The 23,214-nt window shown below is 37.7% G+C and overlaps 1 protein-coding gene across 1 annotated transcript in view; it reads right to left on the bottom strand.

The window, feature by feature from the left end:
* The window catches only part of LOC128667098 (tenascin-X), a 134,120-nt gene that overhangs the window by 13,740 nt on the left and 97,166 nt on the right, over nucleotides 1–23,214 (bottom strand). The window contains exons 18-21 of the mRNA XM_053721991.1: nucleotides 15,878–16,021; nucleotides 3,699–3,829; nucleotides 1,332–1,464; nucleotides 455–606 (exon numbers count right to left, since the gene is read on the bottom strand). Coding sequence (XP_053577966.1) covers nucleotides 455–606; nucleotides 1,332–1,464; nucleotides 3,699–3,829; nucleotides 15,878–16,021 — 560 coding nt within the window. The remainder of the gene's footprint in view (nucleotides 1–454; nucleotides 607–1,331; nucleotides 1,465–3,698; nucleotides 3,830–15,877; nucleotides 16,022–23,214) is intronic.

The raw sequence follows: 23,214 nt of genomic DNA, 5'->3' as shown, positions 1-23,214 counted from the left end.
GGGGCACATGTTATGGAGGGAGAGTACTAGGAGGGGCACGTGTTATGGAGGGAGAGCACTTGGAGGGGCACGTGTTATGGAGAGAGAGTACTAGGAGGGGCACGTGTAAGGGAGGGAGAGCACTTTGAGGGGCACTACTAGTCCTCAGTTTAAAACAAAACAAATTTTATTCCCCCATCAGGGGTACTCAGCAAACTAACAACATTTCAAGCCAGCAATTGACTATCTAGACATGATAAAAGGCCAACTGGTAACTTGAGACATTGTGACTTTGCGGAAGACCTCTGATGAGTGGATTAAGATTTTTTTGGTTTATATGAAACAGATGGCTGAGCTGAGTTATCTATTTTTTTGTGAATTGGGAGGTGGCAATTTCTTCCTGTGTCTAAGTTGAAAAAGAAGAAGAGTGGTGCTGTTTGGACTTTATTATTAATGACTTCTTGTCCATACTTACGATCCAGCCTCCACCATCAGTCTCCATGTCACAATATATAGGTAGAGATTCTTCTCTAGCTCCCCCCAGGTATATAGTGAATGGACCAGACTTTAAATCTCCATTCATCCGATGCTCCCAGCAATCCCTAGGAAATGGATATCTCAGACGACCTGGTGTAATAACGGTGATAATATATTAATTATAAAAAGAGTGTAACTTTCTAAGTGGTCGACATTGATAACAAAAATCCAACCAGTCCATATAATTAATGTAAAATCATCACATCAGTGAAGATACAGCTACAAACCAAATTTTAAAGGGACATGACACCCACATTTTTTCATTCATTATTCAGATAGAGCGTGTAGTGTATTTTTTGGGGGGCTGTGCAGCACTGGCTATTAGAGGCTTCTGAGATAATCTCTCCAGTTATAAATAGTCATATACAAGCAAAAGCGCAATAATAAAATACCATGACACATTCGAGCATTTTCTTTTCGCACTTTTATGACTCTTAAAGAAAAAGTAACTAATTTGAGGGAGATTATTGAAAACCGATTCAGTTTTAATAATGAAAAAAATAAGAAATATTTAAAAGGTCCTTACGTTTTTATGAGAGAGAATAAAAGAAATAAAAAGAGGGGGAACTAAAGTAGATGCCTTCCGCGAGAACAGAGCGAGGGGATGCAGGGGGGGGGGCAAAGCTTTTTAGATATGTATTTACCCAAATTGGTGACAATCTTCTAAAAATATATGGTGGTAGCCTTGAGGTGGAATGCTGACAAATTTGTTTTGAGTGCCATTTTGGGCACTTGTAGTATAGGTTTGCCACGTCTGTTATTATTGATAGAGGGCAATATTAATTTAATTAATGGGAATCATTGCCAAACCTTACCTGTAGTGAAGGATGTGGAAATAGGAGCGGAGCTGGTACCGCCATAAAGGGCACGGAGCTGGACTCGGTACTGTGAAGAAGGCGTCAGCTGGCTCATGGTAAATGAGGAGAGATTCGGCAATAGACGGATTTCCTGGGGAAGAGAAAGAGGAACAGGTGTTGGTAAATGAAACAACCAAGAGGGCAAATTGAGAGAGAACCTATAAAATTATAGGGACATGAAACCCAAACATTTTCATGATTTCCAATTTACTTCTGTTATGTAATTTGCTTCATTCTCTTAGTATCCTCAGTTGAAGAAGCAGCAATGCACTACTGGGAGCTAGCTGAACACATCAGGTGAGCCAATGACAAGAGGCATATATGTGTAGCCACCAAAACATTGCTGCTCCTGATCATCCCTAGTATGCTTCTCAACAAAGGATACCAAAAGAACAAAGCAAATTAGATCATAGAACTAATATGGAAAGTTGTTTAAAATTGCTTTATCTGAATCATGAAAAAATGGGTTTAATGTCCCCTTAATAAATCAAGACAGGCCACTAATAGCTTCAATACCTTTGTATCTTCAACGCTTGATTTTAAGAGAAACTGATACTGCAAATAATGTATAAAAAATTATTAAAATGAATGTTCATTACTAATGCAATTTGTATTACAATCTGAGTGTCAACAACAGACAGAATCCAATCATTTATCTATTGCATAACTTTATTAATAACAGATACAAGTACTGCGTATTAAAACTCAGCATAGGTAACAGTATAACTATCAGGAAGTTATGGTATCATCTGCTTTCTATTATTTAACCCCTTAGCGACCACGACGTACCCTGTACATCACTGGTCATTAAGGTTTTTTAGGGCATAATAGCAAGGGTCTCGCCATCAGTGGCAAGACCACGCTATTATGACCTCCCTCCAGCAGGAATCCTGGAATAGTGGTGAGACCGAGCTATGAAAAATATCAATCCCCTATAGAAAGACCAACAACGTCCTGAAGGGGTTAACAGGAATAGAAAGGTAAAGATTGAGATTGTCATGGGTGCCTTTCAGTTTTAAATAGAGGCATTTTTGCAATATACTTCCACTAGCAAAAATGCCTCTAATAAAAGTTTAAAGGGACAGTCTACACCAGATTTTTTATTGTTTAAAAAGATAGATAATCCCTTTATTACCCATTCCCCAGTCTTGCATAACCAACACTGTTATATTAATACACTTTTTACCTCTGTGATTATCTTGTATCTAAGCCTCTGCAGACTGCCCCCTTATTTCAGTTCTTTTGACAGACTTGCATTTTAGCCAATCAGTGCTCACTCCTAGGTAACGCCACATGCATGAGCACAATGTTATCTATATAGCACACATGAACTAACGCCCCCTCTAGCTGTGAAAACTGTCAAAATGCCTTGAGCTAAGAGGTGGCCTTCAAGGGCTTAGAAATTAGCATATGAGCCTACCTAGGTTTAGCTTTCAACTAAGAATACTAATTGAACAAGGCAAATTTTATAATAAAAATAAATTGAAAAGTTGTTTAAAATGACATGCCCTATCTGAATTATGCGCATTTCGCGCCCTCTAGTACCCTCTGTAAAGACTAAATTTGTGTCATACGAACAACCGCGCTGACTCTCTAACTGGTGCACGGCCCTCCGTCCAATATGTGTGTGCAGCCCCTTTTAACCGAACAGGTAGGTCACACCCCTACATCTGCAACAATGTTGCCAATACCCCTTACACACACATACACCACTTCTCCATTACCATCCCTGCCGAGTATTAACCCTTAAGGGCATTCCAAGCCCATGAAGGGCTCGCCTCTAGCATATTTGCTAATGCAAACATATAATACTAGTGACTGGTGGCTACACACATATGCCCCTTCTCATTGGTTGACCAGACTAGTTCAGCTAGCTCCCTGACTTCAGCTCATTGTTTAAACCCTTTTGCAGGAGGTCATGGAGAGAGATCATTCAAAATCTTTTTTTTGAGATCTTATAATCTAGAACCATGTATAGCTACTGTAGATAAACAGTTCTCAAGCTAAAATTTGCCTTTTTATAATGTATTTTTGGGGGGCTGTGCAGCAGTTATAAATAGTCATATACAAGCAAAAGCGCAATAATAAAATACCATGACACATTCGAGCATTTTCTGTTCGCCCTTTTATGACCCTTAAAGAAAAAGTACATAATTTGAGGGTACATTGTGGTCATTAAGGGGTTAATAATGAAAAAATAAGAAATCTTTAAAAGGGTCCTTACTTTTTTATGAGAGAGAATAAAAGAAATAAAAAGAGGGGGAACTAAAGTAGATGCCTTCCACGAGAACAGAGCGGGGGGACGCGGGATAGAATGTGATTTACCTTCACGTGACCTTCAGGCGCGGTGTAGGTTAGTATGTAGCCGTCAGGGAGCGCCTGTGGCGCAGTCCATGTGAGCAGTGCGCTGTGTGCCATGATCTGACTGGCCGAGAGATCCCGTGGGCTGTTGTCACCTGCAGAAAAAGAGGAACAAGAAAAAAAATCATCACACCATAAATATATGATTTTGTCTGAGGTTAAAGAGAATGATAAATAAACAGAAAACAAATATCATTATCTATCCATCTATCTTTAAATATCTCTGTCTGTCTATAAATCTATCTGTCTATTTTTAAATACATTCATCATCTATGTAAATTTCTTTCTCTCTATCTCTCTCTGTCTATCTATCTATCTATCTATCTATCTATCTATATATATATATATATATATACTGTATATCTATCACCTATGTGTCTGTATGTCTGCCTGACTATCTATCTGTAATCTATCTATCTTATCTATCTATCTGTCTATCTATCTATCTCTCTATCCATCCATAAATCTATCTATCTGTCTATATTTAAATACATCCATCTATGTATCTATATATCTATCCATCTATCTATAAATATGTCTGTCTGTATATCTCTGTCTATCTATCAATCTATCTATAAATATATCTGTCAGTCTCTTTGTCTATATCTCTCTATCTATCTATCAATACATCCATCTATGTACCTTTATATTTATCCACCTATCTATAAATATGTCTGTCTGTATATCTGTCTGTCTATCTATAAATCTATCTATCTATCTATCTATCTATCTATAAATATGTCTGTTTGTATATCTATCAAACGCTCTCTTTATCCATTTATCTATAAATCAATCTATCTATTGGTCTATAAATATATCCATCTATGTATCTATATATCTATCTATCTCTCTTTAAATATGTCTGTCTGTATATATCTGTCTGTCTATCTGTAAATCTATCTATATATCTATCTATCTATCTATCTATCTATCTATCCAGCTATCTATTAATCTATCTGTCTGTTTAAGGCACATGCCCTTCTAAAGTGGTACAATGATAAGTAAAGTAAATTTGACAATATAAGTACATTTAAAATTTGTTTAAAATTGTATGCTTTATCTGAACACTGAAAGTTTAATTTATATCCCTTTAATACCCTCTTTCAGATAAAGCAAATAAAAAAAATAGAATAAATGTCCCATTCAGACAATAAATTAAAGCACTTGTGTATAAAACACGGCATAGAACCCAATGTACAGTAGACATGTGCTTTTCGTTTCGGCCAAATTTTGGATGATTCGGAGATTCGAATGCATCTGAATTTACGAATCGGCACCATAACTAAAATCCCGAAAAATATCGAAAATTAATAAATCAGTTTCCGAATCTTCAGATCCATTATTCATATTTGGAATTTTTCATTGTTCTAATCTAAACCGCAGTTCCCCGACATCGCCGACACTAACTAAATCACTAAATAAAGCTATTAACCCCTAAACCGCCGTTCACCGACATCGCGGACACCAACTAAATCACTAAATAAAGCTATTAACCCCTAAACCTCCATTCCCCGTCATCGCCGACACTAACTAAACATATTAACCCCTAAACCGCAGTTCCCCGACATTGCCAACACTAGCTAAAGCTATTAACCCCTAAACGGCAGTTCCCCCGATATCACCGTCACTAACTAAACCTATTAACCCCTAAACCGCAGTTCCCTGACATCACTGACACTAACTGAAACACTAAATTAACGTATTAACCCCTAAACCATCGTTCCCAAACATCGCCAACACTAACTAAACCTATTAACCCATAAACCGCCATACCCAAACATCGCCAACACTAACTAAACCTATTAACCCCTAAACTGCCAGCCCCCACATTGCAACAATCTAAATTAAAATATTAACCCCTAAACCTAGCACCCCCTAACTTTAACATAATTAAAATAGACCTAAATTAAAGTGGGGGTGAGGGTTGGTAATGTTAGGGGGTGTTTGTTTTTATTTTTTTGCAAAAAAGCTGTTAACTTTAGGGCAATACCCTACAAAAGGCCCTTTTAAGGGCCCTTGGTAGTTTATTATAGACTAGGTTTTTTTTTATTTTGGGGTGTTTTTTTGTTGTTTTTTTAAACGGGGTATTAGAATTGGAATCATTTTTATTTTTTTGGATAATTTAGTTTGTTATTTTTTGTAATAGTAGTTTTAATTTTTTAGTAATGTTAGGTTTTATTAGTGTAAGCTTAAGTTTAATTTATATTTCACAGGTAAACTTGTTTTTATTTTAAAAGAACACTCAAGTCAAAATTAAACTTTCATGATTTAGATAGAGCAGTAATTTTAAACAACTTTCTAATTTACTTCCATTAAAGGGACACTGAACCCAAATTTTTTCTTTTGTGATTCAGATAGAGCAGGCAATTTTAAGAAACTTTCTAATTTACTCTTATTATCAATTTTTCTTCGTTCTCTTGCTATCTTTATATGAAAAAGAAGGCATCTAAGCTTTTTTCTTGGTTCAGAGATCTGGAAAGCAGTTTTTGATTGGTGGATGAATTTATCCACCAATCAGCAAGGACAACCTAGGTTGTTCACCAAAAATGGGCCGGGATCTAAACTTACATTCTTGCATTTCAAATAAAGATACCAACGGCTAGATTTAGAGTTTTGTCGGTAACGACCCGCGTAGCTAACGCTGGCTTTTTTCTGGCCGCACCTTTTAAATACCTCTGGTATTGAGAGTTCACAGAATGGCTGCGTTAGGCTCCAAAAAGGGAGCGTACAGGCATATTTACAGCCACCGCAACTCTCGATACCAGAGTTGCTTACGGACACGGCCAGCTTCAAAAACGTGCTCGTGCACGATTCCCCCATAGAAAACAATGGGGCTGTTTGAGCTGAAAAAAAACCTAACACCTGCAAAAAAGCCGCGTTCAGCTCCTAACGCAGCCCCATTGTTTGCTATGGGGAAACACTTCCTACGTCTGCACCTAACACTCTAACATGTACCCCGAGTCTAAACACCCCTAACTTTACACTTATTAACCCCTAATCTGCCACCCCCGCTATCGCTGACCCCTGCATATTATTATTAACCCCTAATCTGCCGCTCCGTAAACCGCCGCTACTTACATTATCCCTATGTACCCCTAATCTGCTGCCCTAACATCGCCGACCCCTATATTATATTTATTAACCCCTAATCTGCCCCCCACAACGTCGCCTCCACCTGCCTACACTTATTAACCCCTAATCTGCCGAGCGGACCACACCGCTATTATAATAAAGTTATTAACCCCTAATCCGCCTCACTAACCCTATAATAAATAGTATTAACCCCTAATCTGCCCTCCCTAACATCGCCGACACCTAACTTCAAACATTAACCCCTAAGCTGCCGACTGGAGCTCACCGCTATTCTAATAAATGTATTAACCCCTAAAGCTAAGTCTAACCCTAATACTAACACCCCCCTAAGTTAAATATAATTTAAATCTAACGAAATAAATTAACTCTTATTAAATAAATTATTCCTATTTAAAGCTAAATACTTACCTGTAAAATAAATCCTAATATAGCTACAATATAAATTATAATTATATTATAGCTATTTTAGGATTTATATTTATTTTACAGGCAACTTTGTAATTATTTTAACCAGGTACAATAGCTATTAAATAGTTAAGAACTATTTAATAGCTAAAATAGTTAAAATAATTACAAAATTACCTGTAAAATAAATCCTAACCTAAGTTACAATTAAACCTAACACTACACTATCAATAAATTATTTAAATACAATTCCTACAAATAAATACAATTAAACCTAACACTACACTATCAATAAATAAATTAAATACAATATCTACAAATAAATAAAATTAAATAAACTAACTAAAGTACAACAAATAAAAAAGAACTAAGTTACAAAAAAATAAAAAAATATTTACAAACATTAGAAAAATATTACAACAATTTTAAACTAATTACACCTACTCTAAGCCCCCTAATAAAATAACAAAGCCCCCCAAAATAAAAAAATGCCCTACCCTATTCTAAATTACAAAAGTTCAAAGCTCTTTTACCTTACCAGCCCTGAACAGGGCCCTTTGCGGGGCATGCCCCAAGAAATTCAGCTCTTTTGCCTGTAAAAAAACACATACAATACCCCCCCCCCAACATTACAACCCACCACCCACATACCCCTAATCTAACCCAAACCCCCCTTAAATAAACCTAACACTAAGCCCCTGAAGATCTTCCTACCTTATCTTCACCTCACCGGGTATCACCGATCCATCCTGGCTCCAAAATCTTCATCCAAGCCCAAGCGGGGGCTAGACATCCATCATCCGACGGCTGAAGAAGTCCAGAAGAGGGTCCAAAGTCTTCATCCTATCCGGGAAGAAGAGTAGATCCGGACCGGCAACCATCTTCTTCCAAGCGGCATCTTCTATCTTTATCCGATGAGGACCGGCTCCATCGTGAAGACCTCCAGCGCGGACCCATCTTCTTCCGACGACGTCCAACTGAAGAATGACGGTTCCTTTAAGGGACGTCATCCAAGATGGCGTCCCTCGAATTCCGATTGGCTGATAGGAGTCTATCAGCCAATCGGAATTAAGGTAGGAAAATTCTGTTTGGCTGATGGAATCAGCCAATCAGAATCAAGTTCAATCCGATTGGCTGATCCGATCAGCCAATCAGATTGAGCTCGCATTCTATTGGCTTAGGGGGGTTTTAGGGTTAGACTTAGCTTTAGGGGTTAATCCATTTATTACAGTAGCGGCGAGATTCGGTCGGCAGATTAGGGGTTAATAATTTAAGTTAGGTGTCGGCAATGTTAGGGAGGGCAGATTAGGGGTTAATACTATTTATTATAGAAACATAGAAACATAGAAACATAGATATTGACGGCAGATAAGAGCCATAGGCCCAGCAAGTCTGCCCCACCTTACCTAACAGTATAAACTTATCTAGTTCGTAGGATAGCCCTATGCTTGTCCCATGCATTTTTAAAGTCCCCCACAGTGTTTGTTGCTACTACCTCTTGAGGAAGTTTATTCCATAAATCAATCACTCTTTCTGTAAAGAAGTGCTTCCTCAAATTACTCCTGAATCTACTACCCTTTAGCTTGAGCTCATGACCCCTTGTTCTTGAATTTTCCATTTTATGTAAAATACCCACAGCCTCAGTTTTACTAAACCCTTTAATGTACTTGAAAGTTGCTATCATATCACCTCTTTCCCTTCTCTCCTCTAAGCTATACATATTTAGGTCATTGAGCCTATCCTGGTAAGTTTTATTTTTTAGACCATGTACCATTTTGGTAGCCCTCCTTTGCACAGATTCAAGTTTGTTAATATCCTTCTGAAGATATGGCCTCCAGAACTGCACACAATACTCAAGATGAGGCCTAACTAATGATCTATAAAGTGGCATAAGAACCTTACTATTTCTGCTGCAAATACCTCTACCAATACATCCAAGCATTCTGCTAGCCTTACTCGCTGCCTTACTACATTGTTTACTAAGTTTTAAATCATCTGAAATAATAATTCCCAAGTCCTGTTCCTCGTCTGTAACAGTCAGTAAAGTGTCATTGAGTCTGTAATTAACATTTGGATTTTTCTTCCCTAAATGCATTATTTTACACTTTGCTGTGTTAAACTTTAGATCCCAGTCGTTTGTCCAATCCTCCAATTGTTGTATATCACTTCTCATTTTGTCTACCCCCCCTGGAACATCCACTCTGTTGCAAATTTTTGTATCATCTGCAAAGAGACATACTTTCCCCTGTAGCCCTTTGCTGATATCGCAGATAAATATGTTAAACAAAACAGGCCCCAGAACTGACCCCTGAGGAACACCACTAGTAACAGCCCCCTCTGCTGAATGAACTCCATTTACTAAGACACTTTGTTTTCTGTCCTTAAGCCAGCATTCCACCCAGTTCACAATTTTTGAATCTAGACCAAGGAGATATAGTTTGTGAATAAGTTTATTGTGTGGGACGGTGTCAAATGCTTTGCTGAAATCTAGATATGCTACATCAACTGCTCCTCCCTTGTCTAATACTTTTGTTACATAATCAAAGAAGTCAATTAGATTAGTCTGACATGATCTCCCTGAAGTAAAACCATGCTGATTTTGGTCCTCTAAATTGTTTGTCTTTATGTAAGTCATAATTCTTTCCTTTAAGAGGCTTTCCATTAATTTCCCTACTACTGAAGTTAAACTAACTGGCCTGTAGTTGCCAGATTCTTCTCTACTGCCCTTTTTATGAAGAGGTATTACATTTGCTATTCTCCAATCATCTGGGACAGCTCCTGTTAATAGTGACTGATTAAACAGATCAGTTAATGGGACAGTTAGCACTGAACGAAGTTCTTTTAAAACCCTTGGATGAATATTATCAGGACCCACTGCCTTTGTAACATTTATTTTTGATAATGCTAACAAAACCTCATCCTCTGTAAAAAGATTACTGTTAAGCTTGTTTCTATTTTGCATAGCATCCCTTAATGTAGACATTGTATCTTCACAATCTTTAGTGAAAACAGAACAGAAGTAATCATTGAGACAGTCTGCAATCTGCTTATCTCCTTCTATTATTCTACCATCAACTGATTTCAATTTTACTATTCCTACCTTATTTTTTCTTCTTTCACTGATATATCTAAAGAATGTTTTGTCCCCATGTTTTACTGACTGTGCTATCTTCTCTTCTGCATCAGCTTTAACTTTCCTAATTAACTGCTTAGTCTTTTTTTGTTGGAGTCTCCATATTTTCATATCATCATCTGCTTGTGTGTGTCTGTAATTTTTATAAGCTATCTTTTTTGTCTTTACAGCATGTGCTACTTCTTTGGAAAACCAAATTGGTTTCCGCTTTCTTTTACTTTTACAGACATGTCTAATACAGTGTGCGGTTGCATCTAAAATGGCACCTTTCACAAATTCCCACTGTTCTTGAACCCCTGTAATAAGATTTTTCCCCTTTAAATAGTTTTTTAGGTATTCTCCCATTAATGAAAAATCTGCCGTCCTAAAGTCTAAAACTTTTGTTTTAGTCTGGGTGTACAGTTCCTGAACATGAATACTAAACCAAACAGATTGATGATCACTGGATCCTAAGTTCTCACCTACAGACACATCTGAAACTGTATCACTGTTTGTAAGTATTAGATCTAATATAGCTTCCTTACGAGTTGGTTCCTTGACTAATTGTTCAAGTGATTCCCCTAGCAGAGATTCAAGAATATACCTGCTTCTAGCCGATCTAGCAGAAGGAATCTTCCAGTCTATATCTGGCAAATTAAAGTCCCCCAGTACTATAACCTTACCCTTCATGGTCATTTTGGTTATTTCATCTAATAACAGATTGTCCAGTTTTTCATCCTGCAATGGAGGCCTATATACAACCCCTATTCTAAAAACATTTTTATCTCCAATTTCCAAAGTCACCCAAATACTTTCCACCTCATCATTTGTTCCTACAATTTCAGTAACCTTTATATTTTCATTTACATACAAAGCAACTCCTCCACCTTTCTTTCCTACTCTGTTCTTTTTAAATAACCTGTATCCAGGTATGACTATGTCCCAGTCATGCAAATCATTGTACCATGTTTCTGTTATAGCTACTAAATCCAAGTTGTCCCTAGTCATTATTGAAATGAGTTCAGGTAATTTATTTCCTAAGCTGCGAGCATTTGTGCTCATGGCACGAAGAATTTTTCTACTAGAATTTCTAGAATTGTTACTTGGACTAACAGTTTTGGCATGCTGTGGGGGGCAGGTGGATATATTAATGCTACCCCCCTTTATTAGTTTAAATGATTTCTAATAAAGTATTTGAACTCCTCTCCCAGATACTCTGTTCCTTTAGCATCCAAATGCAAGCCATCTCTCCTAAATAACCTAGTATCTTTCCAAACAGAGCTATAATGGCCAATAAAACCAAATCCTCGTTCCCTGCACCACTTATCTAACCAAGAATTAAATGTTGTTATCCGCTCCATCTTTCCTGCTTCCTGGTCATACACAGGTAAAATAGCAGAAAATGATAGAGTTGATGCCACAGTCTCTAAATGATTACCTAGGTCACAAAACTCTTTCTGAACAGCAGCAACATGATTACTAGCCAGATCATTTGTTCCTAAATGAACAATCACATCCAACTCACTTCCCTTTCCTGCTGCCTTAACAATTCTCAAAATACGATTCCTATCCCTGTGAGCAGTAGCTCCTGGAAGACATCTAACCTCCCTTGTTTCTCCTTTACTTTCACCTAAATACACATTCCTCAAAATAGAGTCACCCACTAACAGTCTTTTTCTCAAAAACACATCTGCAGTTCTTTCCTGTGTTATGTTACCTGGAGAATCAGGTGCCAATAGATTTAAATTACCTGTTACAGCTTCAGAGGGCTCAGAAACAGCAATCTCCTCATCACAAGTGTATTCGGCAAGAGCAGCATAGGAGTTTTGCAATGGCAGAGGTTGTGGGCAATGCTTCTGGTCTACTGTTCTAATTCTTCCAGAGCCTACAGTGATCCATCTGCCTCTCCTTGCTGATCTCTGGGGTAGAGGGGCTTCTTTCTGAGGCAGCTTTGTAGAGGTAACAGGTATGTTACTTACCTTAGCTTGAAGTTTAGCTATTTCCTCCCTTAACAGGGAAAACTGCTTACAAACAGGACAGCCCCTAAATCTCCAAAAAGTAGAACGATTAAAAAGTGCAAAACACCCATTGCACTGTATCTGAGACATTTTAAACTATGCAACACTTTAACAATAAGAAAAATATAAGTATTATTTTCTACTGAATAAGCCTGAATAACCCTGAATAACTCCTGAAATAACTCAAATATCCTTATGTATTTAATCCTTTTGTAGTTTGATCTCTTTGCTAAGAAGCAGAGCTAAACAGATCTCTTTAAATACCCTCAGAAAGATAGGGTGGGGTCCCTCCTAATTGCTCACCTATGCAAACAATCTAATTGTTATCTAATTGCAATACTAAAAACCAGAATACAAAAGAATGTAAATTAACTCAAACCTTTAACTATTCAATTTCTGTAGTGAAACTAATTCACAGTTCAGGTCTACCACCTTTAACTATTCAATTTCTGTAGTGAAACTAATTCACAGTTCAGGTCTACCACCTATAAAAAAACAAAATATAAAGTTAATAGAAATACAAAATATATTATCTGAAAGTACAAACTATTCAAGTAACAACAATTTAAAAGAGAAATGTTATATACCTTTCTGAAATAACTCAAATATCCTTATGTATTTAATCCTTTTGTAGTTTGATCTCTTTGCTAAGAAGCAGAGCTAAACAGATCTCTTTAAATACCCTCAGAAAGATAGGGTGGGGTCCCTCCTAATTGCTCACCTATGCAAACAATCTAATTGTTATCTAATTGCAATACTAAAAACCAGAATACAAAAGAATGTAAATTAACTCAAACCTTTAACTATTCAATTTCTGTAGTGAAACTAATTCACAGTTCAGGTCTACCACCTTTAACTATTCAATTTCTGTAGTGAAACTAATTCACAGTTCAGGTCTACCACCTTTCTGAAATAACTCAAATATCCTTATGTATTTAATCCTTTTGTAGTTTGATCTCTTTGCTAATAGGGTTATTGAGGCGGGAGTGAGGCGGATTAGGGGTTAATAACTTTATTATAGTAGCGGTGCGGTCCGCTCGGCAGATTAGGGGTCAATAAGTGTAGGCAGGTGGAGGCGACGTTGAGGGGGGCAGATTAGGGGTTAATAAATATAATATAGGGGTCGGCGGTGTTAGGGGCAGCAGATTAGGGGTACATAAGTATAACGTAGGTGGCGGTCGGCAGATTAGGGGTTAATTATTGTAGGTAGCTGGCGGCGACGTTGTGGGGGGGCCTCGGTTTAGGGGTACATAGGTAGTTTATGGGTGTTAGTGTACTTTAGAGCACAGTAGTTAAGAGCTTTATGAACGTGCGTTAGCCCAGAAAGCTTTTAACTACTGACTTTTTTCTGCGGCTGGAGTTTTGTCGTTAGAATTCTAACGCTCACTTCAGACACGACTCTAAATACCGGAGTTAGAAAGATCCCATTGAAAAGATAGGATACGCAATTGACGTAAGGGGATCTGCGGTATGGAAAAGTCGCGGCTGGAAAGTGAGCGTTAGACCCTTTCCTGACTGACTCCAAATACCGGCGGTAGCCTAAAACCAGCGTTAGGAGCCTCTAACGCTGGTTTTCACGGCTACCGCCAAACTCTAAATCTAGGCCCAAGAAAATAAAGAACATTTGATAATAGGAGTAAATTAGAAAGTCGCTTATAATTTCATGCTCTATTTGAATCACAAAAGAAAAAATTGGGTTCAGTGTCCCTTTAACAAAATGTACTCAGCCTTTTTAGATTTACACTTTTTGAGTCACCAGCTGCTACTGAGCATGTGCAAGAATTCACAGAATATACTTATATGCATGTGTGATTGGCTGATGGCTGTCACATGGTACTGGGGGAGTGGAAATAGACAAAACTTTTAAAATTGTCAGAAAAAAAAATCTACTACTTATTTGAAGATCAGACTAAGTGCTATTGCATTGTCTTGTTATCTTGCATTTGTTGATTATGCAAATCTACTGTGTTGACTGGTCCTTTAACTAGGTAGTTAGTAAATAGTTATTTTGTAGCTAGCTTATTTTTATTTCACAGGTAAGTTTGTATTTATTTTTAAATAGGTAGTTAGTAATTGTAACTTTAAAGGGGCAGTAAACCTAGAAAATAATGTGATATAATTCTGCACATAGTGCAGAACTATATAACATTATCTTAGCCAAACTTTATGCAATATAATATTGCCAGTGAAATTTGATTAAAAAAAGAGGGTTCTTCAGACCGCCGCTCTTGCTCTACTGAGCGGGTCTGGTTTTCCCCCTGAGCACATCTGGGCAGCTGTCTAGTCACAGCCCGGCCCGATCGCGCCATTACACTCAATGTCGCTCGCTCCCGCAATCAGACAGAGCAGAAGCGAGCTACATTGAGTGTAATGGCGCGATCGGGCCGGGCTGTGACTAGACAACTGCCCAGATGCGCTCAGGGGGAAAACCAGACCCGCTCAGTAGAGCAAGAGCGGCGGTCTGAAAAACCCTCTTTTATAATCAAATTTTAGCTGCAATATTATGTTGCATAAAGTTTGCACTAAGATAATGTTATATAATTCTGCACTATGTGCAGAATTATATAACATTATTTTCTAGGTTTACTGCCCCATTTAAGGTCTATTTTAATTATGTTAAAGTTAGGGGGTGTTAGGTTAAGGGGATAATATAGTTTAATTTAAGTTTTTGCGATGTGGGGGCAGGCGGTTTAGGGGTCAATAGGATTAGTTAGTGTCGGCGACGTTTGGGAATGGCGGTTTAGGGGTTAATAGGTTTATTTAGTGTTTTAGTGTCGGTGATGTTTCGGAAAACGGTTTAGGGGTTAACTGGTTTATTTAGTGTTTCAGTTAGTGTCGGTGATGTCGGGGAACGTTGGTTTATGGGTTTATAGGTTTCGTTAGTGTCGGCGATGTTTGGGGACGGTGGTTTAGGGGTTAATAGGTTTTGTTAGTGTCGGCGATGTCAGGGGAACTGCGGTTTAGGGGTTAATAGGTTTAGATAGTGTTGGTGATGCGGGGGGGCAGCAGTTTAGGGGTTAATAGGTTTAGTTAGTGTCAACTATGTGGAGGGACGGTGGTTTAGGGGTTAATAGCTTTATTTAGTGTTGGCGATGTGGGTGGCGGCGGCTTTAGATAATTTTGTTTTCGTCAATCGCCGGCATATTAGTTATGTTTAGTTAAATCGTTTTTTTCGGATACATTCTTTATTCATATGCATTATTCTATTCTAAACTTCAGAATAGAATAATGCATATGAATAAAGAATGGATCCAAAAAAACAAACAGATACGAAAAAACGATTTAACTTAACATAACTAATTTGCCAAAACAAAATTATTTATTTAACTAATGAAAACGAAATGAAACAAATTATTTAGCGTTGCACATGTCTAGTGTACAGTTCACTGTAAAAATTACGTAGTAAAATCCACTTGGTAATTAAAAAAGTAAACAAACTTTAAATTCATAGCATTAAATCTTATAGTGAAAAGCTTGGTTCTGCTTTCAGTTAGTGAGCAAAGAGTGATACGTACTAGTAGTGAAGGAGGTGGTCGCTGGGGGGCTGATTTTAGACCCATGTATACTCTGTACGCTCGCTGTGTATTCACTGTGAGGTTGCAGCCCGGTGAGACGATACTCAGTCCGGTCACCATCAGTATTCTGTGTAACTGTGTGTACTGCAAAACAAAGGGAAAGTGAACGCTTGTGAGACACAGAGATTCAGATAGAGCAAAGCATTTTAAACAACTTTCTAATTTACTTATTTTATCTAATGCGCTAAGTTCTCTTGGTATCCTTTGTTTAAAAGCAAATATAGGTAGGCTCAGGACCTGGGAGCTAGCTGCTAATTGGTGGGTGCACATATAAGCCTCTTCTCATTGGCTTACTGATGTGTTCAGCTAGTTCCCAGTAGCACACTGCTGCTCCTTCAATAAAGGATATCAAGAGAATGAAGCATATTTGATAAGTAAATTGGAAAGTTGTTAAAAAATGTATGTTCTATCTAAATCATAAAAGAAAAGTTTTTGGTTTCATGTCCGGTTAATGGGACTACAACATATTACATGATTTACACGTGCCCAGATATATGAATTCACTAGAAATCCCTTTGATAACACCAATATCACAAGCTTCTGAAATGCAAAGCAGTAACACCCCCTATAGCTTGCATGGAGAGAATTAAACAGGTCACATGTCAAAAGGAAATTAAAGGGACATAAAACACCCCCAAAAAATTCCATGATTCAGATAGAAGATACAATTTTAAATCAAGAGCACTAGATGGCAGCACTATTTCCTGTCATGTAGTACTAATGTTATACATTAGCAAGAGCACTAGATGGCAGCACTATTGCCTGTCATGTAGTACTAATGTTATACATTAGCAAGAGCACTAGATGGCAGCACTATTTCCTGTCATGTAGTACTAATGTTATACATTAGCAAAAGCACTAGATGGCAGCAGTATTTCCTGTCATGTAGTACTAATCTTATACATTAGCAAGAGCACTAGATGGCATCACTATTTCTTGTCATGTAGTACTAATGTTATACATTAGCAAGAGCACTAGATGGCAGCACTATTTCCTGTCATGTAGTGCTAATGTTATACATTAGTAAGAGCACTAGATGGCAGCACTATTTCCTGTCATGTAGTACTAATCTTATACAATAGCAAGAGCACTAGATGGCAGCACTATTTCCTGTCATGTAGTACTAATGTTATACATTAGCAAGAGCACTAGATGGCAGCACTATTTCCTGTCATGTAGTGCTAATGTTATACATTAGCAAGAGCACTAGATGGCAGCACTATTTCCTGTCATGTAGTACTAATGTTATACATTAGCAAGAGCACTAGATAACAGCACTTTTTCCTGTCATGTAGTACTATTATACATTAGCAAAAGCACTAGATGGCAGCACTATTTCCTGTCATGTAGTACTAATGTTATACATTAGCAAAAGCACTAGATGTTAGCACTATTTCCTGTCATGTAGTACTAATGTTATACATTAGCAAGAGCACTAGAGGGCAGCACTATATCCTGTCATGTAGTACTAATGTTATACATTAGCAAGAGCACTAGATGGCAGCACTATTTCCTGTCATGTAGTACTAATGTTAAACATTAGCAAGAGCACTAGAAGGCAGCACTATTTCCTGTCATGTAGTACTAATCTTATACATTGGCAAGAGCACTAGATGGCAGCACTATTTCCTGTCATGTAGTACTAATGTTATACATTAACAAGAGCACTAGATGGCAGCACTATTTCCTGTCATGTAGTACTAATGTTATACATTAACAAGAGCACTAGAGGGCAGCACTATTTCCTGTCATGTACTAATGTTATACATTAGCAAGCGCACCAGATGGCAGCACTATTTCCTGTCATGTAGTACTGATCTTATACATTGGCAAGAGCACTAGATGGCAGCACTATTTCCTGTCATGTAGTACTAATGTTATACATTAGCAAGAGCACTAGAGGGCAGCACTATTTCCTGTCATGTAGTGCTAATGTTATACATTAGCAAGCACACCAGATGGCAGCACTATTTCCTGTCATGTAGTACTAATGTTATACATTAGCAAGAGCACTAGATGGCAGCACTATTTCCTGCCATGTAGTGCTAATGTTATACATTAGCAAGAGCACTAGATGGCAGCACTATTTCCTGTCATGAAGTACTAATGTTATACAATAGCAAGAGCACTAGATGGCAGCACTATTTGCTGTCATGTAGTACTAATGTTATACATTAGCAAGAGCATTAGATGGCAGCACTATTTCCTGTCATGTAGTACTAATGTTATACATTAGCAAGAGCACTAGAGGGCAGCACTATTTCCTGTCATGTAGTACTAATGATATACATTAGCAAGAGCACTAGAGGGCATCACTATTTCCTGTCATGTAGTACTAATGTTATACATTAGCAATAGCACTAGATGGCAGCACTATTTCCTGTCATGTAGTACTAATGTTATATATTAGCAAGAGCACTAGAGGGCAGCAATATTTCCTATCATGTAGTACTAATTTTATACATTAGCAAGAGCACTAGATGGCAGCACTATTTCGTGTCATGTACTTCTAATGTTTTACATTAGCAAGAGCACTAGAGGGCAGCAATATTTCCTGTCATGTAGTACTATTACACATTAGCAAGAGCACTAGATGGCAGCACTATATCCTGTCATGTAGTACTAATGTTATACATTAGCAAAAGCACTAGATGGCAGCACTATTTCGTGTCATGTACTTCTAATGTTATACATTAACAAGAGCACTAGAGGGCAGCACTATTTCCTGTCATGTAGTACTAATGTTATACATTAGCAAGAGCACTAGAGGGCATCACTATTTCCTGTCATGTAGTACTAATGTTATACATTAGCAAGAGCACTAGATGGCAGCACTATTTCCTGTCATGTAGTACTAATGTTATATATTAGCAAGAGCACTAGAGGGCAGCAATATTTCCTATCATGTAGTACTAATTTTATACATTAGCAAGAGCACTAGATGGCAGCACTATTTCGTGTCATGTACTTCTAATGTTTTACATTAGCAAGAGCACTAGAGGGCAGCAATATTTCCTGTCATGTAGTACTATTACACATTAGCAAGAGCACTAGATGGCAGCACTATTTCCTGTCATGTAGTACTAATGTTATACATTAGCAAAAGCACTAGATGGCAGCACTATTTCCTGTCATGTAGTACTAATGTTATACATTAGCAAGAGCACTAGATGGCAGCACTATTTCCTGTCATGTAGTACTAATCTTATACATTAGCAAGAACACTAGATGGCAGCACTATTTCCTGTCGCGTAGTACTAATGCTATACATTAGCAAGAGCACTAGATGGCAGCACTATTTCCTGTCATGTAGTACTAATCTTATACATTAGCAAGAACACTAGATGGCAGCACTATTTCCTGTCGCGTAGTACTAATGCTATACATTAACAAGAGCACTAGAGGGCAGGACTATTTCCTGTCATGTAGTACTAATGTTATACATTAGCAAGAGCACTAGAGGGCAGCACTATTTCCTGTCATGTACTACTAATGTTATACATTAGCAAGAGCACTAGATGGCAGCACTATTTCCTGTCATGTAGTACTAATGGTATACATTAGCAAGAGCACTAGAGGGCAGCACTATTTCCTGTCATGTACTACTAATGTTATACATTAGCAAGAGCACTAGAGGGCAGCAATATTTCCTGTCATGTAGTACTATTACACATTAGCAAGAGCACTAGATGGCAGCACTATTTCCTGTCATGTAGTACTAATGTTATACATTAGCAATAGCACTAGATGGCAGCACTATTTCCTGTCATGTAGTACTATTACACATTAGCAAGAGCACTAGATGGCAGCACTATTTCCTGTCATGTAGTACTAATGTTATACATTAGCAATAGCACTAGATGGCAGCACTATTTCCTGTCATGTAGTACTAATGTTATATATTAGCAAGAGCACTAGAGGGCAGCAATATTTCCTATCATGTAGTACTAATTTTATACATTAGCAAGAGCACTAGATGGCAGCACTATTTCGTGTCATGTACTTCTAATGTTTTACATTAGCAAGAGCACTAGAGGGCAGCAATATTTCCTGTCATGTAGTACTATTACACATTAGCAAGAGCACTAGATGGCAGCACTATTTCCTGTCATGTAGTACTAATGTTATACATTAGCAAAAGCACTAGATGGCAGCACTATTTCGTGTCATGTACTTCTAATGTTATACATTAACAAGAGCACTAGAGGGCAGCACTATTTCCTGTCATGTAGTACTAATGTTATACATTAGCAAGAGCACTAGAGGGCATCACTATTTCCTGTCATGTAGTACTAATGTTATACATTAGCAAGAGCACTAGATGGCAGCACTATTTCCTGTCATGTAGTACTAATGTTATATATTAGCAAGAGCACTAGAGGGCAGCAATATTTCCTATCATGTAGTACTAATTTTATACATTAGCAAGAGCACTAGATGGCAGCACTATTTCGTGTCATGTACTTCTAATGTTTTACATTAGCAAGAGCACTAGAGGGCAGCAATATTTCCTGTCATGTAGTACTATTACACATTAGCAAGAGCACTAGATGGCAGCACTATTTCCTGTCATGTAGTACTAATGTTATACATTAGCAAAAGCACTAGATGGCAGCACTATTTCCTGTCATGTAGTACTAATGTTATACATTAGCAAGAGCACTAGATGGCAGCACTATTTCCTGTCATGTAGTACTAATCTTATACATTAGCAAGAACACTAGATGGCAGCACTATTTCCTGTCGCGTAGTACTAATGCTATACATTAGCAAGAGCACTAGATGGCAGCACTATTTCCTGTCATGTAGTACTAATCTTATACATTAGCAAGAACACTAGATGGCAGCACTATTTCCTGTCGCGTAGTACTAATGCTATACATTAACAAGAGCACTAGAGGGCAGGACTATTTCCTGTCATGTAGTACTAATGTTATACATTAGCAAGAGCACTAGAGGGCAGCACTATTTCCTGTCATGTACTACTAATGTTATACATTAGCAAGAGCACTAGATGGCAGCACTATTTCCTGTCATGTAGTACTAATGGTATACATTAGCAAGAGCACTAGAGGGCAGCACTATTTCCTGTCATGTACTACTAATGTTATACATTAGCAAGAGCACTAGAGGGCAGCAATATTTCCTGTCATGTAGTACTATTACACATTAGCAAGAGCACTAGATGGCAGCACTATTTCCTGTCATGTAGTACTAATGTTATACATTAGCAAAAGCACTAGATGGCAGCACTATTTCGTGTCATGTACTTCTAATGTTATACATTAGCAAGAGCACTAGAGGGCAGCAATATTTCCTGTCATGTAGTACTATTACACATTAGCAAGAGCACTAGATGGCAGCACTATTTCCTGTCATGTAGTACTAATGTTATACATTAGCACGAGCACTAGATGGCAGCACTATTTCCTGTCATGTAGTACTAATGTTATACATTAGCAAGAACACTAGATGGCAGCACTATTTCCTCTCATGTAGTACTAATGTTATACATTAGCAAGAGCACTAGATGGCAGCACTATTTCCTGTCATGTAGTGCTAATGTTATACATTAACAAGAGCACTAGAGGGCAGCACTATTTCCTGTCATGTAGTACTAATGTTATACATTAGCAAGAGCACTAGAGGGCAGCACTATTTCCTGTCATGTAGTACTTATGTTATACATTAGCAAGAACACTAGATGGCAGCACTATTTCCTGTCATGTAGTACTAATGTTATACATTAGCAAGAACACTAGAGGGCAGCAATATTTCCTGTCATGTAGTACTAATGTTATACATTAGCAAGAGCACTAGATGGCAGCACTATTTCCTGTCATGTACTACTAATGTTATACATTAGCAAGAGCACTAGAGGGCAGAAATATTTCCTGTCATGTAGTACTATTATACATTAGCAAGAGCACTAGAGGGCAGCAATATTTCCTGTCATGTAGTACTATTATACATTAGCAAGAGCTCTAGATGGCAGCACTATTTCCTGTCATGTAGTACTAATGTTATACATTAGCAAAAGCACTAGATGGCAGCACTATTTCCTGCCATGTAGTACTAATCTTATACATTAGCAAGAGCACTAGATGGCAGCACTATTTCCTGTCATGTAGTACTAATGTTATACATCAGAAGGAACACTAGATGGCAGCAGTATTTCCTGTCATGTAGTACTAATGTTATACATTAGGAAGAGCACTAGATGGCAGCACTATTTCATGTCATTTAGTACTAATGTTATACATTAGCAAGAGCACTAGATGGCAGCACTATTTCCTGTCATGTAGTGCTAATGTTATACTTTAGCAAGAGCACTAGAGAGCAGCACTATTTCCTGTCATGTAGTACTAATGTTATACATTAGCAAGAGCACTAGATGGCAGCACTATTTCCTGTCATGTAGTGTGAATGTTATACATTAGCGAGAGCACTAGATGGCAGCACTATTTCCTGTCATGTAGTACTAATGTTATACATTAGCAAGTGCACCAGATGGCAGCACTATTTCCTGTCATGTAGTAGTAATGTTATACATTAGCAAGAGCACTAGATGGCAGCACTATTTCCTGTCATGTAGTGCTAATGTTATACATTAGCAAGCGCACTAGATGGCAGCACTATTTCCTGTCATGAAGTACTAATGTTATACAATAGCAAGAGCACTAGATGGCAGCACTATTTCTTGTCATGTAGTACTAATGTTATACATTAGCAAGAGCACTAGATGGCAGCACTATTTCCCGTCATGTAGTACTAATGGTATACATTAGCAAGAGCACTAGAGGGCAGCACTATTTCCTGTCATGTAGTACTAATGTTATATATTAGCTAGAGCACTAGATGGCAGCACTATTTCCTGTCATGTAATACTAATGTTATACATTAGCAAGAGCACTAGATGGTAGCACTATTTCCTGTCATGTAGTACTAATGTTATACATTAGCAAGAGCACTAGAGGACAGCACTATTTCCTGTCATGTAGTACTAATGTTATACATTTACAAGAGCACTAGAGGGCAGCACTATTTCCTGTCATGTAGTACTAATGTTATACATTAGCAAGAGCACTAGATGGCAGCACTATTTCCTGTCATGTAGTGCTACAGACACGTGCACGCTACCTATCTGGATATCTCTTCAACAAAGAATAACTTGAGAACATAGCAAATTTGAATATAGAAGTAAATTGGAAATTTTCTTAAAATTGTATTCTCTATCTGACTCATGAAAGAGCATTTTTGGGTGGCATATCCCTTTA

The sequence above is a fragment of the Bombina bombina genome, chromosome 7, assembly GCF_027579735.1.
Source record: "Bombina bombina isolate aBomBom1 chromosome 7, aBomBom1.pri, whole genome shotgun sequence".
NCBI lineage: Eukaryota > Metazoa > Chordata > Amphibia > Anura > Bombinatoridae > Bombina > Bombina bombina.
Note: the sequence above shows the minus strand (reverse complement) of the source record. Positions and strands in the feature narration are given on the sequence as shown.